Genomic DNA, 25,501 nt, shown 5'->3' on the forward strand with positions numbered 1-25,501 from the left:
GCTGCCATCTTCTGGAGTTAGTTAACTCCTACAGTCTCCAGTTTGTCAGAACTGCGTAGAACAACACTTAATTTGTCCTGAAAAAGGCAGTAACTCACTCAAAACCTTTAACATGTGAGCCATAAATAAAGTGCTCACATGAAATGCAGTGGTGAAAGAAGTACTCAGAATATTTTTTTTAAAGTAACAATACCACAGTGTAGAAATGCTCTCTGTTATTGTACAAGTGAAAGTCCTGCATTCGCAATCTTACTTAAGTAAAAGTAAAGAAGTATTAGCATCAAAATGTACCTAAAGTACCAAAACTAAAAGTAGCCTACTCATTATACACAATGACCCATTTCAGAATAATATATATTAGGCCTATATCCCTGGATTATAGTGATGTGTACATCAGAATGTATTAGTTGATATTAATTTAATCTACAAAGTAACTAGTAACTAACGTACAATGAATGTAGTTGAGTACAAAGTACAATATTGGCTTCCAAATTTTAGTGATAAAAGTAAAGTAGCAAATATACATTATATGTATCCGCTTTCTGATTTCACTGTATGTTTTATTCCTTTCTGATTTTACTTTACTGTTGGATGTTTTATTCTTGTTGATATAAAGCACTTCGGATACCTGCTGGTTGCTGTAAATGGCTATACAAATACATGTTGATTGGTTGATTGGTTGATTGATTGATTGATTGATTGATTGATTGATTGATTGATTGATTGATTGATTGATTGATTGATATTTGGAATTACTCAAAACCTTCAAACAAAAGCTCACTGATATTTTGGTTCTGTATTTTATTTCTCATTTAGCTAGACCGACAAACCTTCAGTCATAGTAAGCACTTTATAGTAGGCTAACAGCAGTGTAAAATACAAAAACAGACATTTTGACTTGACAAAGCAGGAAAAGCACAAGTGAAATCAAAAGCATTAATGAATGCTCTGTTCCATTAAGTGTCCCGGTGAGCTATTAATCCAATGAGCCCGTCATAGAACAATACCAGGACATCCACAAGTGGAAAGCAGCAATCAATAATGCACTTGTGCTTTTCATGCTATGACTTGTCAAAATGTCTTCATTCTTCTATTATGAGATGATGTGGAAATGCTCCTGTATGACCTCATCTCAGCACCCATTCCCTTACATCTGAAGTAAGAAAGAAAGAAAGAAAGAAAGAAAGAAAGAAAGAAAGAAAGAAAGAAAGAAAGAACACAAGGCAATTTTACACAAGCCAAATTCACAGGAGTTGAAGTGTATTTCTTCACATATCCCTTCTAGATACAACACCAGACGCATTCTCTTGTAAAGGGGTCATAGCACAGGGTCAGCCCCTGGAGCAGTTTGGGGGTTCGGTGCCTTGCTCAAGTGCCCCGGAAGCGAACTGGCACCTTTCCAGCTACCAGTCCACCCTCCATACTTGGTACGGTCCACGGACTGAGCTACTGCCGCCCCATGAGTGAACAAACCAATGATCATTTGCACTAAACCTTAAGGAAGATAATGTTATAAACATTCATATTTTTTGGTCATATTGAATTTAAAATGTGATGAGAAATCCTACAATTTTGCTTCTTGCTTGACGGTATTGAACGCATCACCTGCAACCAGCAGGAGTGCAGCGCAAATGGGCGGCGTGTTATACTCTTGTATATATGTCAATGGTTATACTGGACAAGGAAGACCTAACGCTCCTTGAAGCCGTATTTTTCCGCCTGTCGGTCGGTGCGGTGCCGCCCCTAGCGCAATGGCCATATTAATGTCTGACTGTAAATATATGTCGTGGCGGCTGTTTTTGGAGTAGTTCGCCTGTTTGTGGTGATCCGGTCACGCTGGCCTGCCGTCCTGATCGCTGTGTGCAGCGATAGGTAGGTAACGTTAACGTTAAGCTATGCTAACGCCAACCGCTCCAGGACGGAGTTAGCTAGTACGCAGAGCATCATCTCAAGGGAGGGGAGACCGGTTGAAACCTAGGTTGGTTTTCTTCGGACAGAGACACATTATAAATAAGCCCTACTTTACTTCAGCCACATTGAAAGTCTAGCTTAGCGTTAATTAGCTTGATAGCATTGGCATCACTGGTGTCTTTAAGCTAACGTAAGCCTAGCTAGTTGGTCCAGAAGCTGCCTAGTATAATCAATTTATATAACGTTATGACCATGACTTCATCACATGCTTAATCTACATTAGCCTGCGAACAAAATATTCTACCTCCTGTCAGCCAGTGTTAACAGTTAGATTTGTTTTGCTACCACCGTTAGCCTCTGTGGGTTTGTCAAGTTAGCTGGCGTTAACGTCGTTAGCTGGTTAGCTAGCTGTCACCACTTTAGCAACGTTAACGTTACATGAGCGTATGTTAGCTAATGTTTTCCAGACCTGTTGATAATAAACCGTAACTATACTTAACGTGAATACTGTTTAGGAAAGAGGACTAACTTAGCTTCATGACATAACACAGGAGATATTGGTAAGGATGTGAATAAGCTATTAGCTATATAGGGAAGGCGTTATGTTACCATAATGGGACAGACATTGAATATATCTTTAATATTTATGGCTAAGGACAGATACACACACCAGTAATCAATTATATGTAGTACCATGGCGGCTAGGCCATTAGTAGAATCTTTATTCAAGTGTCACACACCCCGACTCTACTTGCATCTCAGGGCAAGAAAGATCGAAACAAAAAGCAAGCAAAGCACAATACAGAGTATGTATGTGTCAAATATAAACCTATTAAACAAACGCCAGTTGAAAATGTTGATAGTAAGTCCTTAACAAACCCAGAGCTAAGTGATATGCCTAATTTCTAAACATGTTATGGAATCTACAGTCCTCATTCCACAGCCATGCTGGTTTTATATATATATATATGGCTGCATTTGGGCATTTTTAGGGCTCACACTTGTGTGTTATTATTTAGAAGTAAATCAGTCAGAAATTAGCAAAAGTCTAAAAGCAGAATATATCCAGTAAGAGTGTTCTCATGAATGGGGGACACCCCATGCCTCAGTATTTCTGAGATTTAGCTTATTGCCGGTGATTTAATAATGTCATGAGAAAATGTTTTGCGGTATACTCTGATATTTGATTATTTAATTTGTCTGCAGTTTTGTTGATGCCTGTCTGTTTTGTATCATGTAGTGTAGATGCCTTGGCTGAGATGAGTGTGAAGGCTTTTGAGCTTGTCCCCGCTGTGGAGCGAGATCTCCTCATGGGCGACAAGGCTCGCATCAACATCGAGTGCATTGAATGCTGTGGAAAGCACTTGTACATGGGTACCAATGACTGCTTCATCCACCACTTCCTGCTGGACGAGGTCACTTCCTCCAAAGGAAAATTGAGTTACTTGGCTCAGAAGCTGCTGCACAAATATCTGGGCCTCAAGAAACCAGTTGCTGAGCTGCGTGCTGCCTCCGCTTTGGAGCGTTTGATAGTGCTTTGCGATGGAATTGTCTTCCTGGTTGACATGGTAACACTGGAGACCATGCCCTCGGCGGCAGGAGGTGGAGCCAAGATCAGAGGTGTGACAGCGTTCTGCATTAACGAGAACCCAGTGAACGGTGATCCGTTCTGTGTGGAAATGGGTGTGCTCTCCTCCAAGCGGCGGACGGTGCAGATTTACATGGTGTATGAGGACAGAGTGCAGCTGGTCAAAGAGGTGACCACTCCTGAGCAGCCCTGTGCCGTCAGTGTTGACGGGTACTTCTTGTGCCTGGCCCTGGCTACACAGTATATGATTCTGAACTACAACACAGGAGCCTCCCAAGACCTCTTTCCTTACAACAGTGAAGAGAGGAGACCCATTGTGAAGAGGATCGGCAGGGAGGAGTTCCTCTTAGCAGCACCCGGTGGTCTGGGTAGGTTGGGGCAAAAACAGGGCCTGCAGCTCTTTTAAATGCATTGAATTTGAGTTCCCTAAAAAAAAAAAAAAAAAAAAAAAGGCCTTAGTAGGTATTAAAAAGTCTTAAACATAATTTACAAAGCTGAATATTTTGTCTTGGTATGTCTGTCAACTTTGGCAGGGATTAAATTAACTAATCAGGCTAATATTTCATTGGTTAATCCATCCATCCATTTTCTGCCATTTGTTTGCATCCAAGTCACGTTTATGGATTAATCATATAACGAAGAATTATTGTTCTTTTACAGCAAGAAAATACTGACAAAAAATGTAAATGTCCAAGATAACCGTAGGCCTTATTGTCCCTACAGGTTCTCCATTGTTCTTCGACTTATTAAATAAATATTAAATTGCGTTCTATGGGGTATTAAAAAGGTAAAAAAAAAAAAATCTAAAAGTTAAAGTTTTATTTTTTTATTACTTATTATTTCTTTTTTAGGTTAACATACTATATTTATCATGTTGTCTATGTAACGTCAAAACAGGCTAACCTAACAGTTTTTATAGCCTGTGTGCATCTGCTGTTACGTTTTTGAGAAGCTATCTCTCCACATCCCCCTCCAGGAATGTTTGCCAATGCAGAAGGGGTATCTCAGCGGGCTCCGGTCAACTGGTCAGAGAGCGTGATTGGTGCTGCTGTGTGTTTTCCGTACGTGGTGGCTTTGGATGAAAGCTTCATCACTGTCCACAGCATGTTGGACCAACAGCTAAAACAGACCCTTTCATTCAGGGATGGACACATTCTGCAAGACTTTGAAGGTATTCTCACTTATTGCTTTCTCAAGGATTTTCAACCTATGTCGTCTAATGATTTTTTACCAAAAGAAATCAGAAGAAGTGATTCCCTAATTGATTAATTTTTGCCATTATTCATATAGGCTGTAACACATTTAATGGTGACAAAAGTCAACAAGGTCCCTTTTTAATAATGATCCCTTCACTTCACTAGACGTTGACTTGACTTTTGTCAAACGGCAGAGTTCCCATCCCATATAGATTATAGAAAATAGATATAAATTATGTGTCTTCAACTGTCAAGTGCGTCCTTATTGAATGCAGATATTTGAACAATGGATTGGAAAACAGGCCTCTGTTAATAAATGGTCCAGGGATGGAAAGAGATTTGGCTTTGGTTTGCTGGACTGAGAAACCAAAACCTTTTACCAGAAAGAGTCTGAAAGCCAGATAGAGCTGCACAGGGCCAGGGACGTAGAATTTCTTTCTGGGAGGTCTGGGGGCATACCACCTCCGGAGAAAAGTTTTGGCCGTAAAAGCCCAAATTTGTTGGCCTCTGGCACATTCTAATGCCACATTTCCATCAAATACACTTTTATTTTATTTATTATTTCATGACAATGCACATTTGATGAACATGTACAGCACTACACGTAAAAGTGCCAGATTGTAGCCCAAGGGCTAATTTTCATCTGTAGTCCATTAGGCAGGTAGAAATTACAATAAAAAGGACAAAAGATATACAGTAGTAACATTACTGATCTTAATTATTGCATGTTTTAATGAGTTTGCCTCCCCGATTGTAAACACCTATTGTAAAGGAGAATTAGGCTTTTTGTGTGTTTTAGTCAACACAGTCTCTAAATAACTATTAATATTTAAAACTATGGCTATTCCTAACGGATCAGAACTTTTGTAATTAAGAATCATCAGACCTTATTTTTTTATTTATTTTTTTATTTGACACTTCAATGTAAGGTTTATTAAGACATGCCACAATGATGGTTAATGTATTGTTTTACTAGAAACTAGTGCTGTCAGTTGAACGCGTTATTAACGGCGTTAACGCAAACCCATTATAACTGCGTCCTTTTTTTTTATGGCAAGATTAACGTTGTTTTTGGCCTAGCAAACGTTAGAAAAACTACAACACCACACCGTCTGCAATGTATCTTAGAGATGGCTCTGCAGTAAAAAGATTAAGACAGGCTAATTCATTCATTAAACCCAAAACGTGTGTGGCGTATATAGAAAATGCAGTGCTTTCAGATGCCTTTTTAAATGCTACGTCATCGTCAAGTTGCTGCCACCTGTGTTTTGTGAAGTATCCCGTCTAATGAAGATGTTCCCTGTCTAGATGTAGATTAAGGAGGCTAGAGGTCATAATGTACACACATAGAGAATTCCAACTTGTTAATTTAAACTAATTTTTATCAGAATCAAAAATGAATGAAGTAGCCAGCTTGACATAAATGGGTAGTTGCTGTTTGGCTGGCAGCTGACGCTTATGAAAAGATTTGCTATATAAATATTATTAAAAATCTTTTAATAAAAAAACAGCATGCGCACATGAGGAGATAGGCTTATCATTTCTGACAATCACATCACTAGGCTATAAAAGCATATATTTATGTTGTAAGGAAATATGAATGACAGAAGCAAATGTAAGCATCAATTCTTAAAAATAAACCATTTGGTGCTGTAAAGGGAAGCTGCCGATAGTGGAGCTGCCTCACCTCTACTTCCAACATCGCATGCACTGGGGTCTTAATTCTCAATGGGATGTGGAGCACTAGCAACCTTTTCCTATTACAGAGAATCTTTCTCTTCAACAACCGATAAGCAACTAAAGCTGAACACATGAAGCCGTCTCTTTCCAGAACTAAATACATTTTAAAACCGAGACTGTTGGTTGTTTATATTCAAGCCACTTGTGATATCATTATGGATATTTCTGGCTGCTTGAGAGTGATGTTCTGACCTGTGAGTGCTGTGTGTTTTAGGAAAGGTCATTCTGGCTTCCACTAAGGCAGTCTATGTCCTGGTACCTCTGCCGCTTGAGAGACAGATCCAGGACTTGCTGGCCAGTCACAGAGTGGAGGAGGCACTCCTCCTCACAGAGGGAGCACAGCAAAATATTCCCAAAGACAAGTACCAGGTAACAAACCGTGTGTTGTTTTGACTGAAATATGTCAAAAAGATGACGATATGTCTGATTAGTCGACCATACAATGTTACTCGTATCGCTGATATTCAATGATACTATGATTACTTTGTCTGGGCTGAGATCTTTTAATGTAAACTATTAAATAACTGTCAGTATATCTCCTAAAACAAAAAACACAATTGTCTCATATATTGTCACTTTCTGCATGTACAGATTTTGCACAAAAGAATTCTCCAGCAGGCAGGTTTCATACAGTTTGGCCAGCTTCAGTTTCTAGAAGCAAAAGAACACTTCAGGTAAGAGTCCCAGTCGGTGTTAGTTTGTTTGTTAAACTGCTTTGTTTTGTCATGGGATTAAACTGTCTGTGGCTTGAGTCCAGCAAATACCATTCAGGCCCAAGGTTTTCCTAGAAAAGCCTTGTGTTACCACATACATAAATATTTAGTCTTTTAGTGATTAATATAGCAGTAGAGTATTTATTTTTGCTTTCTAACTAATATTACTGACCCTCACACACCAGTACATGTTGAGCTGTGGTCATTGTAAGACTTGAATTGAAGTCACTGTTGGAATAAATTGTTACACCTTGAAGAGCAATCAAATTACCCCATTCATGTTTTCCAATTCCAATCTGTCGGTCTTTTCATAGTCTGTTAAATTAATTCATATGACTTAAAGGTACTCTAAGCGATGTCACACGTTTTTTAAGCTGGAAAATGTTTTGTCCTATACAGCTAGTCTTGTTTTGTTTGAAAATACTTTGAACTTCAACAAGAATAACGTCACCCCAACATCGCTTAGAGCACCTTTTAAGCTCCTTGGCAAAAAAAACTTTTGTAGGACACATGAACTTTCTTAAGACTTAAGGAACCGCTGTTTGACTAAACAACCAATTTTGGTCACTTGACCAAAGTTGTTACCCCAAACCCTACTGTTTCTTCTCTAACTTCACTGTAGTCTTTGTAATTACTTTACAAATGTATAATATTATAGATGCCTCTGCCAAGGAGGTTATGTTTCCAGTTCTGTGTTTTCCTGTTTGAAAGTTTGTCCATGGGCAAATGATTTGTTTTGAGGATTTGTTTGAGTCAGGCAATTTTTTATTGATCTATCAATGTGTACTTTTATGCCATACCAATGCACGTTGAAAAAACATTTTCTATTGTAAATGTTATAACAAATGTTGAAGGTTGTGCCGCTATGATGTATCGTGTGCGTCCTATGGCGGCTTTCTAGTTCCTCTAGAATCTGGCTTTGATTGCTTCACTCATGAGTGCTTAAAAAAACTTTTTTGCAGGAAGGGTCAGCTGGATGTGCGGGAGCTGATATCTCTCTACCCACTGTTGCTGCCAGCTTCCTCTTCATTCACACGCTGCCATCCTCCTCTTCACGAGTTTGCAGATCTCAACCACCTGGCCCAGGGCGACCAGGAAAAAGTGCTGCGATGCAAGAAATTCCTTATCAGTTATTTAGGAGAGGTAAATGGAGTAAAAATAATCTTTTATTTACACATAGTTCACCTGTCAGAAGTCCTTGTAATACTGTCCTTGTAATACCAATATGTATAACCTAATGTGTTTCTTCCTCCGCACACAGGTACGAAGCACAGAGGTGGCCAATGGCTGTAAAGAGGACGTGGACACTGCACTGTTAAAGCTGTATGCTGAACAGGATCATGACAGCCTTCTAGATCTGCTAGCTTCAGACAATGCCTGCCAACTAGCGGACAGCCTTCCATGGCTGGAGAAATATCACAAGTGTGTATATTGTCATTTTTGGTTTTGAGTTGCTCCTTTTTTAAGATTAAGTTAATATAACATGAAAAACACACTGGAGATCACTGCATTTTAACATGCAGACATTTTATAGTTTCAAGAGCCTTCACATCTGTAAAAGCGCAATTATTGGAATGGACACACAAATAGAATTAATCTGAAACACCATCCACACATTCACTTCATTCTTTTAAAAGTTACCTGCACTGCTTGTAAAGAGTGATTAGGGTAAATTGGTAGTTTCAATTTGATTGTGTCATATCGTGATGGAAACTCAGCAACTGAGATGATTGAGACGGGGCTTTATTTGGTACATTCTCGTTGATTATCACCTTGGTAAAGCTTTAATACTGTCTAGTTTAGTCAAGTCAATTTAATTACTTTGTACAAAACAAAGATTGTTGAGGGAGAGGCTTTGCTTCATTCAGTCTTTTTTCCCCTTCTAGATATTTTGCACTTGGGCTGCTCTATCATTATAATGGTCAGGATTCAGCAGCACTTCAGGTATGCCTAAAATAAGTTAAAATTTCTCACAGAAGAATCTGCGCCAACATAATGTTTAGGAACTTCACGTATTACCTCTATTTTTCTGACAGTTGTGGATTCGCGTGGTAGATGGGGATCTGCAGGACTCCACAAGATCTGACCTTTATGAGTACATCGTGGACTTTCTCTACTCCTGTTCCAACCTGGACCTCATATGGAAGTATGCAGACTGGGCCTTGCAGAAGGATCCCACCGTAGGTTACCAGGACCTTAAATTATCTCAAATGACCTTTTTTATTTCATTTAAATTTCACTTAATTAAATCACTGTCTACCAAGTAACAGAAAAAAACCCTGCAAATTAAAAAATGACAATAAAACATGTACCACAGCACATAGGCGTAATTATATAAAGTTAAAAATGAATAACCATTCAATTCCATGTATCTTTAATGCAAAACAAGACAGTAAGAAGAGATGTGATCTCTCGCAAGCCATTTCTTCAGTTCCTTATTATATAAAAAGAAATTTCTATTGAGCTGTACCTACTGTATGAGGGAGCTCAATAAACCGGAAAGTATTCAGACCCCTTTAAATTTTTCACTCTTTGTTTCATTGCAGCCATTTGCTAAAATCAAAAAAGTTCATTTTATTTCTCATTAATGTACACTCAGCACCCCATCTTGACAGAAAAAAAAGAAAAACTGAAATATCACATGGTCATAAGTATTCAGATCCTTTGCTCAGTATTGAGTAGAAGCACCCTTTTGAGCTAGTACAGCCAGTCTTGTTGGGAATGATGCAACAAGTTCTTCACACCTGGATTTGGGGATCCTCTGCCATTCTTCCTTGCAGATCCTCTCCAGTTCAGTCAGGTTGGATGGCGAACGTTGGTGGACAGCCATTTTCAGATCTCTCCAGAGATGCTCAATTGGGTTTAGGTCAGGGCTCTGGCTGGGCCAGTCAAGAATGGTCACAGAGTTGTTCCGAAGCCACTCCTTTGTTATTTTAGCCGTGTGCTTAGGATCATTGTCTTGTTGGAAGGTGAACCGTCGGCCCAGTCTGAGGTCCTGATCCCTCTGGATGAGGTTTTCTTCCAGGATATCTCTGTACTTGGCCGCATTCATCTTTCCTTCAATTGCAACCAGTCGTCCTGTCCCTGCAGCTGAAAAACACCCCATAGCATGATGCTGCCACTGTTCAGATTGTATTGGGCAGGTGATGAGCAATGCCTGGTTTTCTCCACACATACCGCTTAGAATTAACACCAAAAAGTTCAATCTTGGTCTCATCAGACCAGAGACTCTTATTTCTCATAGTCTGGGAGTCCTTCATGTGTTTTTGGCAAATTCTATGCAGGCTTTCATATGTCTTGCACTGAGGAGAGGCTTCCGTCGGGCCACTGCCATAAAGCCCCGACTGGTGGAGGGCTGCAGCAATAGTTGACTTTGTAGAACTATCTCCCTACTGCATCTCTGGAGCTCAGCCACAGTGATCTTTGGGTTCTTCTTTACCTCTCTCACCAAGGCTCTTCTCCCACGATTGCTCAGTTTGGCTGGACGGCCAGGTCTAGGAAGAGTTCTGTTCCGGTTGTCCCAAACTTCTTCCATTTAAGGATTATGGAGGCTACTGTACTCTTAAGAACCTTGAGTGCTGCAGAAATTCTTTTGTAACCTTGGCCAGATCTGTGCCTTGCCACAATTCTGTCTCTGAGCTCCTTGGGCAGTTCCTTCGACCTCATGATTCTCATTTGCTCTGACATGCACTATGAGCTCTGTGAGAGCACCCTAAATTCCGTTGTACCTTCACAGTGCAATGACAATAAAGGCTATTCTATTCTATTCTATTCTATTCTATTCTAGCTGTAAGTTCTTATATAGACAGATGTGTGCCTTTCCTAATCAAGTCCAATTTAATCAAACACAGCAGGACTCCAATGAAGGAGTAGACCCATCTCAAGGAGGATCAGAAGAAATGGACAGCATGCTAGTTAAATATGAGTGTCACAGCAAAGGGTCTGAATACTTATGACCATGTGATATTTCAGTTTTTCTTTTTTAATAAATTTGCAAAAATTTCTACATTTCTGTTTTTTTCTGTCAAGATGGGGTGCTGAGTGTACATTAATGAGAAATAAAATGAACTTTTTTGATTTTAGCAAATGGCTGCAATGAAACAGTGAAAAATGTAAAGGGGTCTGAATACTTTCCGTACCCACTGTATATACCACCATACAACTCCGTTCACGTACGGCTTAAATAGAAGAAGCAGATAGACTTAATGTGCTTTTTCTTTTTTTTTTTTTGCAAAATGATATCTTGTGACATTTTCACATAATTCTCTGGCATAATCATCTCATATTTTGCATGACGTGGTACTGCTAGAGTGGTAACCTAGCCTTTCTTTTTTGTTCATAGATAGGTGTCCACATTTTTACCAAAAGGCCTGCCAGCAAAGATCTGTCCGAACTGAACCCTGATGATGTCATCACTTACCTGGGAAAGCACAGCCAGGCGCTGCTTCTCTACCTGGAACACCTGGTGCTGGAGAGAAGGACAAAGGTACAATAAAATGATCCGCTGTGGCTTTGTGGTTAGAGAGAACTGGGGGACCCTGGTTCAGGTCTTGGTGTTCAAAAAGTGGTTGGCTCTGTTTCAGTGTCCCTGAGCAACACACACAATGTGTGCTAGCCCCAGAGATGCTGTGTGGTAGCTGATCCAAACACTAACCTCCCTGCATGCTAGCAGGAATCATTAGAAGAATTTCCCTGCAGTATCAGTTCTCCAAAGTACTGAATTGCGGATATACATTGACTGCAACAGACTATGAAGCTGGTCTCAGTGGTTAGCACTGTCCCTTGACTTCCTCCTACAATCCTGACCTGAGAGCTAGGTTGCCTTTAAAGAGTATGTGCGTACTAGGGATGGGAAGATTCACCACGATTTTGTTGAGCTTCACATTGGCTTACATCAAAATTGGGCTACCATTTGAGAAAGGTAGTCAAGTAAAAGTAGAAAGAACTCTGATTGATTAGGATATATTAACAGAATTTCTGTCTTCAATATATTATCAAATTTGTTTTTCATATACTAAATATGCTATTAATACGCCTTTTAATGGAAGTGAAAGTGTTTCTGCCACGTTGTGAAAGTGCAGTGCAGGCTGCTTACCAACACAATTTGTTGGTTTCAGAAGAACTAAAGACATAACATCAAACTCTCTGTACCATATTAAACTGCATAGCATCGTATTATTTTGCCTCGAATTTAGGGCTGGGTATCGTTCAAAATCTTTCGATCTGGTGCCAATTTTGATACCTCAGTTTAAAAAAAGTATCTTTAGGAACCGATACCATATGTTTTTAAATCCATTTCAACATCAACAAAATACATTAACACAAAGCTTTTATTTTCCACCTTAATTGTGAATCAAAACAGTTATCAAAATAAAAAATTCTGGTAAAACTGCTCACTCAGAGTAACATTATTAAAAGTGCTTTGCCTTGCAAGCTCAGCCTGTCAGTCAGTCATCAGGGCAGAGAAACCACCGTTGTGCCTGCTTGTCTAATAAGAGGAAGTGTAACCTAAACAGCACCGCGACCGCCTTCGGCTCGCCATTAATATCCTATCGCAGCAAACGCGGTCTGCGTGAAGTTTTAAAAAACTGTAACCACACTTGAAACCAACCGTGACTCTCTGTGACTTCCACAAAACTGCAGACAGTTTACTCCGTCCGCACCTCTCCGTGTGTCGGTTGGAGCTCCGCTCTGTGTCAATATGCAGACAGGACAGATAAGGTTGCGCTCATACGCTTTTAGAACCAAAATTTGGCACCGAAAGATAAATAATCTTTAGATACTCATAGGATTGGATTTTTTTCGGTGCCATAAAAGTATCGACGTTCGTTACCCAGCGCTACTCGCGTTGTGTTGAATCGCTCTGTATAGTAATAGGGGAGGAATCGTAGCTCATCAGTGTTTGCTGCATACAGTATGTATCTTTAATGTATCGGATCGTGTGCATCACGATCCATAGCACATCAGCCTCAGACCAGAGATGCACATCCCTCGTATGTACACCTTCAATTTCGGCCTTCCTTCTCCCAGGAGTTTGCATTAGTTAAAAAAAAATCACCAAGGTAATTTCACTTACAGTAGAGCATTGCTCTTTTTCAGGAGTGCCCTGCTCACAGTTACACTGATTCACACTGAGAACGGAACAACCACAGTCTGATCTGTAGGTTACTGAGACGCTCCATTGTAGTAGATAGAGAATAACCGCCTTTCTCATTCTCCTGTTGGTATGGTGTCTTTCTGTTTTATGTTCTTTTGTGATGTAGTTCTTTAATAACCCTTCAGATTAATGTAATTAGAAAAATGCTGATTAATCAAGTTAATATCTAAGTATTGCAATTTGCAATCCATGTGAACATAGTCTTTTCAGGACAACCGTTTCTGCTATTTTATCTAAGAACCCTCCTAACGGAAGGTTTATTGAATTCAGATTGTTGTGGATGTGTGTTTGTGGATGCAGAAGGAGAAGTTCCACACACACCTGGCCGTGTTGTACCTGGAGAGGGTCTTGTCACTGCTGTCGGAGTCGCCAACAGATGAGCAGAAGCTCACCAGAGCTAGAGAGAGGCTCCAAGGCCTGCTCAGGGAGTCCAATCTATACCGTGCACAGTTTCTTTTAGGTGAGTCACAAGCCTGAAAATGCCACTACACTTGAATATCTTTATTTTTTACGATGGATCGATCCATGGATCTATTTTTGTACAAACTTTGAATGCTAGCAGCATTTTAACCAGATCTTTGAGGGTCTAGGTGATTTTAATTGTAATGATGTTTAGCTTGATATAGTACAGTCGACAACCGTGTCATCTTAGACTTAACACATCTTGTATGACCGATTGTAGCATCATAAATGCAGACGTTGGGTCTGGGTTTAAAAATGACTGGAAAATCCTAGATAGCAAGGTGTGATTCTCCAAAGTCACAATGAGAGATCATTATGCAGAGTTTGAGCCTTAATGTGTCATGTCCTTCTGCTTTGTTTAGGTAAGATGGAGGACTGTGAACAACTGCTGCTAGAGCGTGCAACACTACATGGAAAACTGGAGGAGCATGATAAAGCACTGCATATCTTGGTTCACAAGCTGAGAGACTTCCCATCTGCTGAGGCCTTCTGTACATGGGCCTCTTGCTGTCGGGATTCTGCGTACCGACAGCAGCTATTTCACCTGCTCTTGGGGGTGTATCTAGACAGAAACCTTTCTGGAAAACCCCAGACTGCAGCAGGAGGTGGAGACCTGGAGATGGCAGCGGTGGACCTCCTAAATCGGCACGGCGAGGTGTTTGATGCGGTCCGTGTCCTGCGCATGCTCCCCGAGGGCTGGTCACTGCAGCTGCTGCGGCCCTTTCTGGGTCGAGCCATCCGGGCCAGTATGCATGCCTGCCGCACCTCCCAGATTGCTCTGGGGCTAGCCCACTCTGAAAACCTTCAACTGCTGCATGACCGGGTGAGTCTTTACATCTTCCTCTAACTGCTATACTTGTTGTGTGTTGTTTTACAGCCTTGACACCATACTTTTTTAAGATTTCAATTTTCAATTCAATTTTTTTTTTAAGGGATAAAACGGCATTAGTTTCAGAAAGGATTGACGGCACTAATTATGATAATGTTAACATAAACGAGTACTTTTTAAAGGCAAAGTTATAGATCCCCAAAAACTTCTCCAATAGATAGAGTAATCCTTAGTAAACCAATTAAATAATGAACAACTGAAGTAGAGCTACCTTGATTAGTCGTTTAATAAATATACTGTAGTGATCAACAGGAAATGAATATGCAACTATTTTTGTTATTATTGAGTAATGGTTTTAGTTATTTTTCCAAACATTTGCTAGTTCCATCTCCTCGGATCAGGAGATGTGATGCTTCTAGTTGTCATAAATGATAGTAGGGGGGCAGAACAAATCAATAATTGTTGGTAGGTTGTAGGGCTGGTCCGAATACCATTTTTTGAGCTTCGAAGCTTCGGTAGTAATGAGCATCGAATATTCAAAGCTTCGGAGAGAGGGGGCTGAACATATTATTATCTCTGATAAAGGCAGGAATCTCTATGTGTCTGTTTGTTTGCATTTTGATTATTTTGAGAACCTTTCATCCAAACTACTTTACAAGGGAGTGCAGTGTCGTATTTGGTGCAATATAGATAGACAGGCCAGACGCGTTCAGAATTAATATTTAATTAATTTTTTAATTAATTTAATTAATAATTAATAAAGTTTTAACCTCTCAAGGATCACCGTCCCGTCAACGGGACACTTTGTGACTGGGGCGTCGCTGTAACCTCGATAAAACTTCCACTCATGAGCGATTTTATAACTTTAAAGCATTAAATTAAATGCTTTAAAGTAAAAAAAAGTAAAAGAAAATAAAACAATTTAGCCGTAATCTGTGCAGCCGAGAGTGCATGCATACCTGTTGTCGTTGTCCTTTCAGCAACAAAGTGGTATTTTGACCCAAACTTGATTTTCATAAATCCCCAAGAGTCCAAGGAAATGTAATATCCAAGCTTTATATTCCAAAACAATCTCTTCGCCTCACAATGTTGAAGTTTCTGGCAGAATCACAAGGGAAAAACGCGAAACAAACGTTTTCCATTTCCGCACTTGTTATCGCTGCTAGCTTCTCTGCCCAGCTTGCTAAATGCTCGAAGTGGGCGTCATCCATAGACAGTATATAATGGACCAATAGACCCCGTTGCTCTGGACGGAGACCAGTGAAGGCTATTAGAAGCACTTTTCCGGTGATGGCCAGCTTTACTGCGCAGCCTCCAACTGAGAGAATGTGACGTGAGCAACGTGTCTGAAAGTTGTAAGTCTTCTGGTAGCTGTGCCAAGAGAAATCTCAATCATTCCCAATCTTACAGATACGGAGACTGTAGGTGTATGTAAGGAGATAACATGGGCACAGGCTAATTATTGATCACTAACATGCTAGTTAACATTAGTAATTAAACCTAAACATCTCATGTAAGTCGAAACTGCCTGCGAGCTTCTCCTGTACTGTACGGTAATTCCTCTACCATGCGATAGTAAGTCACTTGGTTATGACACAATCGTTAGCTTATTTTTACAAAAACGTCTGCTAAGGAGCCATAACGTGAGGTACAAGGTAATGAAGCATTTTATACATTGTCGTGTTTCTTTGGAACTAAACAACGGACAAATAGAGTCTTTAAACGCTTCAGATGTAAAGTTATTCGCAGTCAAGTGACGTAAAAAAAAAATGGCGGTCAGCGGAATGCTAACAGGAGGTGATGGCCAGTTAGCAACAAAATGGCGCCATGATGGCTCGAGTTCTGAAGCAAAGCTTACCCCCTTGGCGTCATCGTGTACCGACAGTATCTTCTTCTTCTTCTTTGTAGTTTATTGGCGGTTGGCGGTTGGCAAAAAAATGTGCATTACCGCCACCAACTGGACTGGAGTGTGAACGAGAGATAGATAGATAGATAGATAGATAGATAGATAGATAGATAGATAGATAGATAATATAATTTTAACCAAAATAAAATTAAAAAAAAGAAACGAATATTCGAATGTCAAATTTTCAATTTGAATACCAACCCACCAAACGAATATTCAAATATTCGGGTCCAGCCCTAGTAGGTTGTTCATCTGAATGGTTGAAATTTGACCAGACATTTGAATTGGCAGATTACTCCACTGAGTGAGATCTGATTGCATCATTCTTAAATCAGATTTATGAATTTCTTTGTCATGAATCTTGTCGATTTTTATTTTATAACTAGCAAATATAACTAGGTTTCTGAAACAGATAAAGCATATAAGGGAGCGAGTGATGTACGTTATCCATCAAAAGAAACATGTCTAAAAACAGGACAAATATTGTTGGTATTAACACATTCTGAGAAGTAAGCATTTATTGTCTTAACTATATCATTTGATTATTCCATTTTCATGTAATTTTAACACCGGAGTGTTATCTTTGTGCTCACTACTGCTTTTAAGTCACTGTTACTCTACTTTAATGTGTTTTCTCCTCAGTTGAAAGACCGGAAGAAACCAGTCTTTGTGTCTGAAAAGAAAGGATGCCACCTGTGCCACAACACCTTCAGTGAGCCTGACGTGGTGTGTCTGCCAGGTGGAGTGCCTGTCCATACTCACTGTGTCGCCCAGAGAGTGAGAGACTCTCCCACAAAGAGACGGTTAACTAATAGCAGTAACCACACGTGAGACTTGACACTTGAAGCTATTGGGATCAAAGGCACCAAACAAAAGCAGGACATGCTGAGGACTTGTGGGGATAACAAAAAGCACACGAGACCCATTGCCATAGTAGAGTCTGCTATGGAGTTGATGAGAAACGCAAAGAAAGCTGTGCGAGTGTGTACGTGTGGGAGAGTGCACGGGAGAAACGGATGATTTCATCTAAAGTATATATATTCCTGTGACGCAATTATACCACACCGTCGGACAGCAAGTTTTTTTTTTTTTTTTAACAGAAGTAAGAAACAACCGCTGATTCATTCACCCGGCCCTTTAATCCATTTAAACCGAGAATTCATTCAAGACAGGCGCCTGTGCTTATCTGTGGGTTCAGTGCTGAACCGGTCATCGTCTTGGCTTGAGCGGTTTCAAAACCTAAATTTGAGAAACTGCTTGAACTCCAGAACACACAATATTTGAATAAGCATGCATAATATTACCACTTTTACAGTTGCTGGTCTAATCACCTCCATATGGGTATTGTATTAATATTGTCCTAACTTGCACATTGCATTGTTAGGTTTTAATGTGAAATACTACAAAGACTTATCAGTACATGGGAACGGAGTCTTTTTATGTCTGTCTTTTACTCTCTGGGATCTAGTCTCACTGCTGCTTTATTTCCCCTCAGCCATAAGGGCACTGGATGTTGTATTCACAGTAGTTCAGTTCAACAGTTTGATCCCAAACTATTAGTTACGATGGTTAGTTATTATTCAGTGTGTCGTCTGTGGATCAACAACAGCGTAAATACACTACATGAAATCTTACATTGCTTTACTAATCATGGGTAACTGGGGATTTAATACTCAAAGTGCAAGAAGGACCAATCAAACTGACCCTCTAAAACCTGCATAAATCAAATATTGTTTACTGATAATTCCTGTTTGCACATTATGAAGAGTATCATTAAATCATGTGAAATCAAGCCCCATAAACTTTGTCTGGTTTTGAGTAACAAATGAAATAAATCGAGATGGATCTTCAGCGCTTGCCTGCTCTCATAGATCCATTTGTTTGTCTAGGGAACAGACAGTGATACCGATAAAGTGAATTCAAATCCTAACCACGCAAAACACGTCAGTCAGCGGCAAACTTGAATAATATTTAGAAGGGCCACGTCCAGATTTCTATTATTAAAATGAGATTTGACGCATGAAGTCTTCGGGTGGTAATTAGTTCCAAACCTGAGATAATTGTAATTCATCATCCTCATTACTGTGGGTTATTAAGTTATTTTTTTCACAGCTTACATATTGTGATGTGAGAGACGTGTTCATTTTTATTTAAGCTGTAAAAAAGTATTCTGACCACAAAATGGCAGTAATTTGTAAAATGTTTAAAACAAATTAAATGAACTACAGGTTTAACATAATGGACATTACTTTATGGTATTCTTTATCATTCTACTAAATGACCTCAGTATGCTTTTTAAATAATGGTTATATATATATATACGCACTTATTAAGCTGTTTGGAACAAATCCTCCAAACTGTTCCGTATTTTCGACACCACACCACAATCCGTTAACACATACTCTGGTCTTGGTTAAAAGGAAATGCTTTGACAGTCAACTGTGCTATTATAGAATCTTCAGAATGATGAAAATGTACAGGACTGGCACGACAAAGATGGGTGACGTGAAAGAGGATGAATTTCTACCACATTCCTAACAAAAGTAACAAATTATCAAAGGAAACTGCCGTCTCATCATGCATGATATTGCACTGCACATAACTCCTAAAATTTTTCTTAATGTTTGGAAATAAAGAGAAACCAAAACCTGTATCATCCACAGCTCTGATGGCCCAAGAACAACATGTGGCTTGATGTGGATACATCTGTTCTCATAACTGCTGGAGTTATGGCTTCAACCTTTTCACCATGACACCCCTCTTAATAACGGAAACAAACAAAATGATATCACGGAGACGTCCCATAATTCTTTACAGGTTTGTCATCGCAGAACGCCACTTTATCCATTCAATCTTTTCCGAATTAAGTGTACATGTCGGATAACAAAGGGCAGTTTTGACCTCATAAGTGTTTCTCACAGACATAACTAATGGCAAGTGCATAATGTGTTTGTGTTGCTAAATCGTGTGAACAGTAAAACAAAACAAAAAATCAGGGAATATTCCTAAATGTCTGCCCCGGAGATGAAGCTTTGCTGAAAAGATGTTTTTGTCTATCTCGCTTTGAAAAATTGTTACCTGAGGTGGCAGCGTGAATTTCATAACGGAGCAATGAGAGAAAACCCTGACAAAAGCTGCTGTACACATAATGCACTATAAAGTTGAGTCATCGTGTACCATGTTTTCATAACACTTGTCTCTCGGCCTAGAGACGTGCCACTGTCTGTCTCTCACTGAAGGTGCCCATTCAGATTTACAGGTATAACTCTCTAAGATCAGAACATGTGTAAAAGAATCCTAACTCTTTACACACTACAGTCTGTACAATATATTCATTCAATTTAGTTCTGAAAAAGAGAAAATTGGTCTGTAGCGTTGCCAGTTTGTAATGTAACGTGATAACCCAACAGAAGCAAAAACCAAAGGAACGGAGATCCCAATTGTCCGACATTCTTTAACTCCTCTGTGCTCATGATGTGTGTTCTGCTCGTTTCTCTGGTGCCTGTGCTGTTGATTCTATAGCCTTCTGTAATTGCAACACATTTCTGTGAGGGAACTTTTGTGCGCACGAGACTATTTTTCTAACATGGAGATCTGAATATTGTAGATTCTGTAGGCTTGACTCCGCTTATCCACGGCATCTTTCTGACTGAACAGTTCAAGTGTAGCTTGCTTAAAAGGCCTCATAACCATCACTTCAAATAATGAAAAAAAAATACTATTGTATTTTATAAATGTATGTATATATTGCATTTGTACTTGTTTGAGCTTTCTAAATCAATGCCAATGTGGATGGAGTGTACAAACTGTAAATCCGTCCCATTTTAATAAACATGAAACTGTATATCAACTCTGGAGTCTCAGTTTCCCATTTCACACCTAAAAGTAATTCCCACTTGTGTTTTGGCATGATTATTGTTGTCTTTTCCTCTCTCTTGGCTTGTTGTAGTAATGAGGTAGAGGGGCTGACTGCTATCCCGTCCCCTCAAGTAAAAGTCAAATGCAAAAACAATATGCAAATATAAATTCCAAAAATGTCTTTTCCCTAATCCTTGGAAAGCAATTAACTGATATGGTATTCAGTGAATTTATTCACACATTCAATTGAACTCTTGGGTTGTGTTGGTTTTATAGTTTTATTTTGATTTTAACACTGGAAGAAAAAATCTGATGGATTTTCGAAGAATGTTGTCCTTTAAAGTTTAGCCAGGTTATTTGCTTTGAATCCATTTCAAATATTAAACCACATTAGTGCAACAGAGTTTGACCTGGTTCTAAGTCTATAAATGATACAAAATAAAATCAATAATACAATAATAATAATAATAATAGATTATTGTTGAGCACTATTAGCTCATATTTGTTTTGCTCTTACAGAGAAACAGAGATCTGTCGTTTGGTACAGGGGCTAGCTCAAATAGTGGCATCGGCTGGATAACCATTCGGTAAGGCCAATCAGAATCGAGTATTCAACACGGCTATGAAAATAAATAATTGTGTCTTACACACTTTATTATACATCCAGACCATGCACACATCGATTTTAGTATGGCCTCAACGAGTTCTGCTGGCAGAACTAGCTGACGTTTGGTCTGGCATTTCAAAATAGAAGAGATGTAGAGATAAGTCTTTTGTTGGAGAGTCGGGGTGTGGACGTGGCTGAGCATGGCGACCGTGGCGACCGTGGAGTGACGGATCAGGAAGCGTTAGCGGCGGTCGGTTTGAATCAGCGTTTAGGCCTACTATTGACGAGTTTATACTTTTTGGAGCTACGGCAGTCTACGTTTACGGACTATTAGTAGGTTTTGGACTGAATCCAACCAAGGCTCCCCGGTGAAGGGATACCGTTGGGATGGCTTCGGGAGGTAGCCAAAGGAGGAAGGGTAATGGTCCTAATGGACAGAATGAAGATGGCAAGAAAAGGGACAGGTCTTATAGATCAAGTGAGGGGGACGAGGACCAAGACCATAGAAATATGTCAAAACTTGATGATGAAGGAGGATTTATGTTTGTTGCTAAATTGAAAGATAAGAGTGATAAAGCTGTAAACCCCCTCAGACTGTCTGATGACATAAAGGATAAAATGGGAAGTATACTTAATGTGAGAATGTTGAGAAATGGAAATTTTCAGATTTTTTTGCAAAACAGAAGGCCAAAGAACAAGTGCTATGAAAGTCCGCCATCTAATGAATAGGTCAATTGAATGCTTTGTTCCTACAGGTAGAGATGTTAAGGGAGTAATATACATTAGCTCTGACATTACTGAGAGTGACATAGTTAAGCATTTACAGGGAGCTGAGATTGAGTCTGCCTGTAGGTTTCAAAAAATGGCCCAGCTGTGTTGCTTATCTTTAAGCAAGAAACCATGCCAACAAGAGTATACATGGGGTATATGAGTTTCCCAGTGAGAGAGTACAGACGTCCTCCATTGCGATGCTACAAGTGTCAACGGTTTGGACATGTGGCAGCTGCATGCAGAGGGAATAGGAGATGTGGAAAGTGTGGGGAAGATCATGACTTGGCGCAGTGACAGGTTGTGGAAACAAAGTGTTGTAATTGTGGTGGTAACCATATAACTTCCTTCAAGGGATGTGGGTGTCATATAACCGCTGTGGAAGTGGAAAAGGTTAGAGCTGGAGGGATCATGTCTTATGCAGAGGCGTTGGGGAAAGTGAAGGGCTCAGGGGTAGCTGACAGGCCAGAGGGGACCAGAGGGGGGACAAGTGTGGGGACCAGTGTCCCTGCACTGCTGAATAAAAGGGGAATAGTGCAGATACAGGAAAAGAAACCACTTCTTGCATTTATGGTAGATGTGATATGGGCAGCTAGAAATATAACCAAGAGATCAGATGCAATTTAGATTGTGGTAGATGCTGCTGAAAGGTTTCTTGAGGAGGTAGAACTAGACCCAGAGGAGTTGCACATGTTCATGAGACAGAAGATGGTGGAGCAGGAGAGAGGGAGAGAGAGGGGAAGGGGGCCCATAGGTAGGAGTGAGGACAAAGGTAAAGAGGTGGGAATGAATAAGAATGAATATGATGATAATTAATCTGTTGATGTTTTACATATTGCAATGGAACGCAAGGAGTCTAATTGCAAATGGGCAGAATTTGTGGATGTATTTAAAGGAGAGTACAAACCAGCTTTATTGTGTGTTCAGGAAACATGGCTCAAACCTTGTTTAGACTTTGTGGTGCCAGGGTATGAATCGTGTAGACAGGATCGAAAGGAAAAATCAGGAGGAGGGTGTGCAACATTTGTAAGATCTGATGTGCTGTACCAGAGGTTGGAAATTGAGTCTTCTCTAGAGTGTGTGGTGGTGAGGGTATGGGGAGAGCATAGGTGGGTAAATGTAGTACATTTTTATAATCCGTGCTTGCAAATCAGCATGGTAGAACTGGAGGAGGTCATGGAACAAATAGAGGCACCGGTTATATGGGTAGGCGATTTTAACGCGCATAATCCTCTTTGGGGTAGTAGAATGAAAGATAATAATGGGAGAACAGTGGAGGATTTTATGGACAGGCATGGGTTGGTTTGTGTGAATGATGGCCGCCCAACTAGGTTTGAAATTAAGACCGGGGCAGTTTCATGTATAGATTTAGCAATGGCGTCCAGTCAATTGGCAAGGGTAGGGGAATGGGATTCTATGGATAGGTACAGAATGGGCAGTGATCACTTTCCAATACTTTTGAGGTTTGGGAAAACTTTGTTAGCTGAAGAGCAAGCAAGACCAGAATATTTTAATTATAACAAGGCAGACTGGGGGAAGTTCTCTAGCAGATGTGATAGTGGCCTTGATAACGTAAATGGGGAGGGAACGATAGATGAGTGGAACAATAGTTTATGTTCAATAATATTAAGTAGAGCATATGAATGCATTCCTTTTAAAGAAAAGCCATAAAGCGAAAGTGAGTGTCCCATGGTGGAATAGGGCATGTGATAAAGCAGTGAGGGATAGGAACTTGGCTTATAGAAAATTAAGAAGGGGCCCGACAAAGTATAATGCAATAGAATACAAAAGGTTTAGGGCTAAGGCAAGACGAGTGATTAAGATTGCAAAAAAAGAGTGCTGGAGGAACTACTGTGGCAAACTAAGGGTAGAGACGTCAGTAACGGAAATATGGCGGGTAGTGCATTGTATGTCAGGAATTATTAGGATAAAGAAAATGCCAATGTTAGAGGAGGAGGGCATGTTTGCTACAAGTGATTTGGATAAAGCTAAAATGTGTCAAAATAAATGTAAAGCTGTTCACAGTGGAGCTAATATTGGCGAGGAAGGTATAAGAAAACGAAATGAGACTTTGGAGCCAAACAGGTTTAAACTAGAGGTAAATGAAGATAATTCTGATATTTGTAATGTCTTTTTCTCATTAGAAGAACTGCATAGAGCAATAGGTAAAGGGAGATCTACAGCTCCAGGAAAGGATGGTATTAGCTATGATCTAGTTAATAAACTGAGTGATCTAGTGTTGGAAGAATTTCTGTCGTTGATCAATTATATATGGCAAGAGGGAACTCTTCCTAGCTCCTGGAAACAAGCAGTGGTGGTCCAAATATTAAAACCAGGCAAAGACGCATCTAAGGCAGGATCTTATAGGCCTATTGCACTTACTTCAGTGTTATGTAAAGTAATGGAAAGAATGGTTACAGTCAGATTAATGTATAAATTAGAGAAGGATAGATGGTTTACTCCTGTACAAAGTGGCTTTCGTAGAGGGAGAAGTACCATGGATGCTGGGCTTTCCCTTGACAGCGATATTAAGAAAGCCATGGTAAATAAAGAAGCCCTAGTGGCAGTATTTCTTGACATTGAAAAGGCCTATGACATGTTATGGAAAGAGGGGCTAGTTATAAAGCTCTATGAGGCTGGAATCAGAGGGCGGATGCTTAATTGGATACAAGATTTTTTATGAGTATACACGTCAGGGTGGGAAATTCTTTTTCTGATGGTACAAAGGTGGAAAATGGAACGCCCCAGGGCAGTGTGATTAGTCCACTTCTATTTAACATTATGATAAATGATATTTTTCAGGATATTGGGACCAGTTATGGAATTTCCCTGTATGCAGATGACAGGACCATCTGGAAAAGGGGCAGAAATATCAAACTATTGAACAAATACAGGTAGCCCTAAACAGGATAACTAGCTGGGGTGAAAAGTAGGGATTTAAAATATCACTGGATAAATCTAAATATGTAGATGATGTAGATTTGGCAACAAGAAAAGTGAATGTAATGGTTTGTTTATGTATGGACAAGCAATTGAAAGGGTTAAAGATTTCAAATTCCTGGGTGTGCACTTTGATGAGAGACTAACATGGGGAATACAGATCAATAATGTTATTAACAAGTGTGAGAAAGTGATAAATATTATGCGTTCCCTGTCAGGTAGTACATGGGGTGCTGACAGGGATTTGCTACTAATGATTTACAGAGCAATGATAAGGTCAAGACTAGACTATGGTTGTTATGGAACAGCAGCTGAATCACACTTAAAGAAACGGGATGTAATACAGGCCAAGGCTCTGAGGATATGTTGTGGGGCTCTTCGTACAACCCCAGTTCCAGCTTTACTGGTTGAGATGGGGGAGATGCCATTGTCAATTCGACGAGAGAAACTGGCAATGCAGTATGTTGTTAAATTGTGGGGATACAAAGAAGAGCACCCAACAAAATCAGTTCGGAATAATGCTTGGGAGTGGGCAGCAGAGAAAAGGAAGAAAGAGTGTTTTTTATTTAACATCAGCAAAAAGGTGGAGAAACTGGGACTGGGAGAGGCAGGTGTGGCCCCACAGGTGTACTGGGCAGTTATACCGCCATGGATGCTGCCCACCCCAGACATAGACTTCAGTATATTGGAAAACTTAAAACATCTTGAAGGTGGTTTATGTCTGGGGTTGGTTAAACAAAGGCTGGGTGAGCATTGGGAGTCTTATCTTCAGATTTACACAGATGGATCTCAAGATCCACAAACTGGGAAGTCTGGCTTTGCTTTT

The 25,501-nt window shown here is 39.9% G+C and overlaps 1 protein-coding gene across 3 annotated transcripts; it reads left to right on the top strand.

The window, feature by feature from the left end:
- Positions 1 to 1,474: 1,474 nt before the first annotated feature.
- Positions 1,475 to 18,304, top strand: tgfbrap1 (transforming growth factor, beta receptor associated protein 1). Of its 3 annotated transcripts, none has more exons than XM_028577661.1 (13): positions 1,475 to 1,872; positions 3,152 to 3,867; positions 4,476 to 4,670; positions 6,650 to 6,804; positions 7,027 to 7,109; positions 8,111 to 8,291; positions 8,410 to 8,570; positions 9,035 to 9,092; positions 9,185 to 9,328; positions 11,491 to 11,634; positions 13,606 to 13,765; positions 14,130 to 14,590; positions 17,145 to 18,304. In XM_028577661.1, exons 2-13 carry the CDS (start codon positions 3,171 to 3,173, stop codon positions 17,331 to 17,333), a joined length of 2,628 nt encoding a protein of 875 aa, XP_028433462.1. In that variant the 5' UTR covers positions 1,475 to 1,872; positions 3,152 to 3,170; the 3' UTR covers positions 17,334 to 18,304. The 3 variants fall into 3 exon arrangements, with proteins under 3 accessions (XP_028433462.1, XP_028433477.1, XP_028433470.1); XM_028577676.1 differs by having other exon boundaries at positions 3,157 to 3,867; XM_028577669.1 differs by lacking the exon at positions 1,475 to 1,872 and adding an exon at positions 1,881 to 1,978.
- The last annotated feature ends 7,197 nt before the right edge of the window (positions 18,305 to 25,501 follow it).

This window comes from Perca flavescens, chromosome 1 (assembly GCF_004354835.1).
Source record: "Perca flavescens isolate YP-PL-M2 chromosome 1, PFLA_1.0, whole genome shotgun sequence".
Classification (NCBI taxonomy): domain Eukaryota; kingdom Metazoa; phylum Chordata; class Actinopteri; order Perciformes; family Percidae; genus Perca; species Perca flavescens.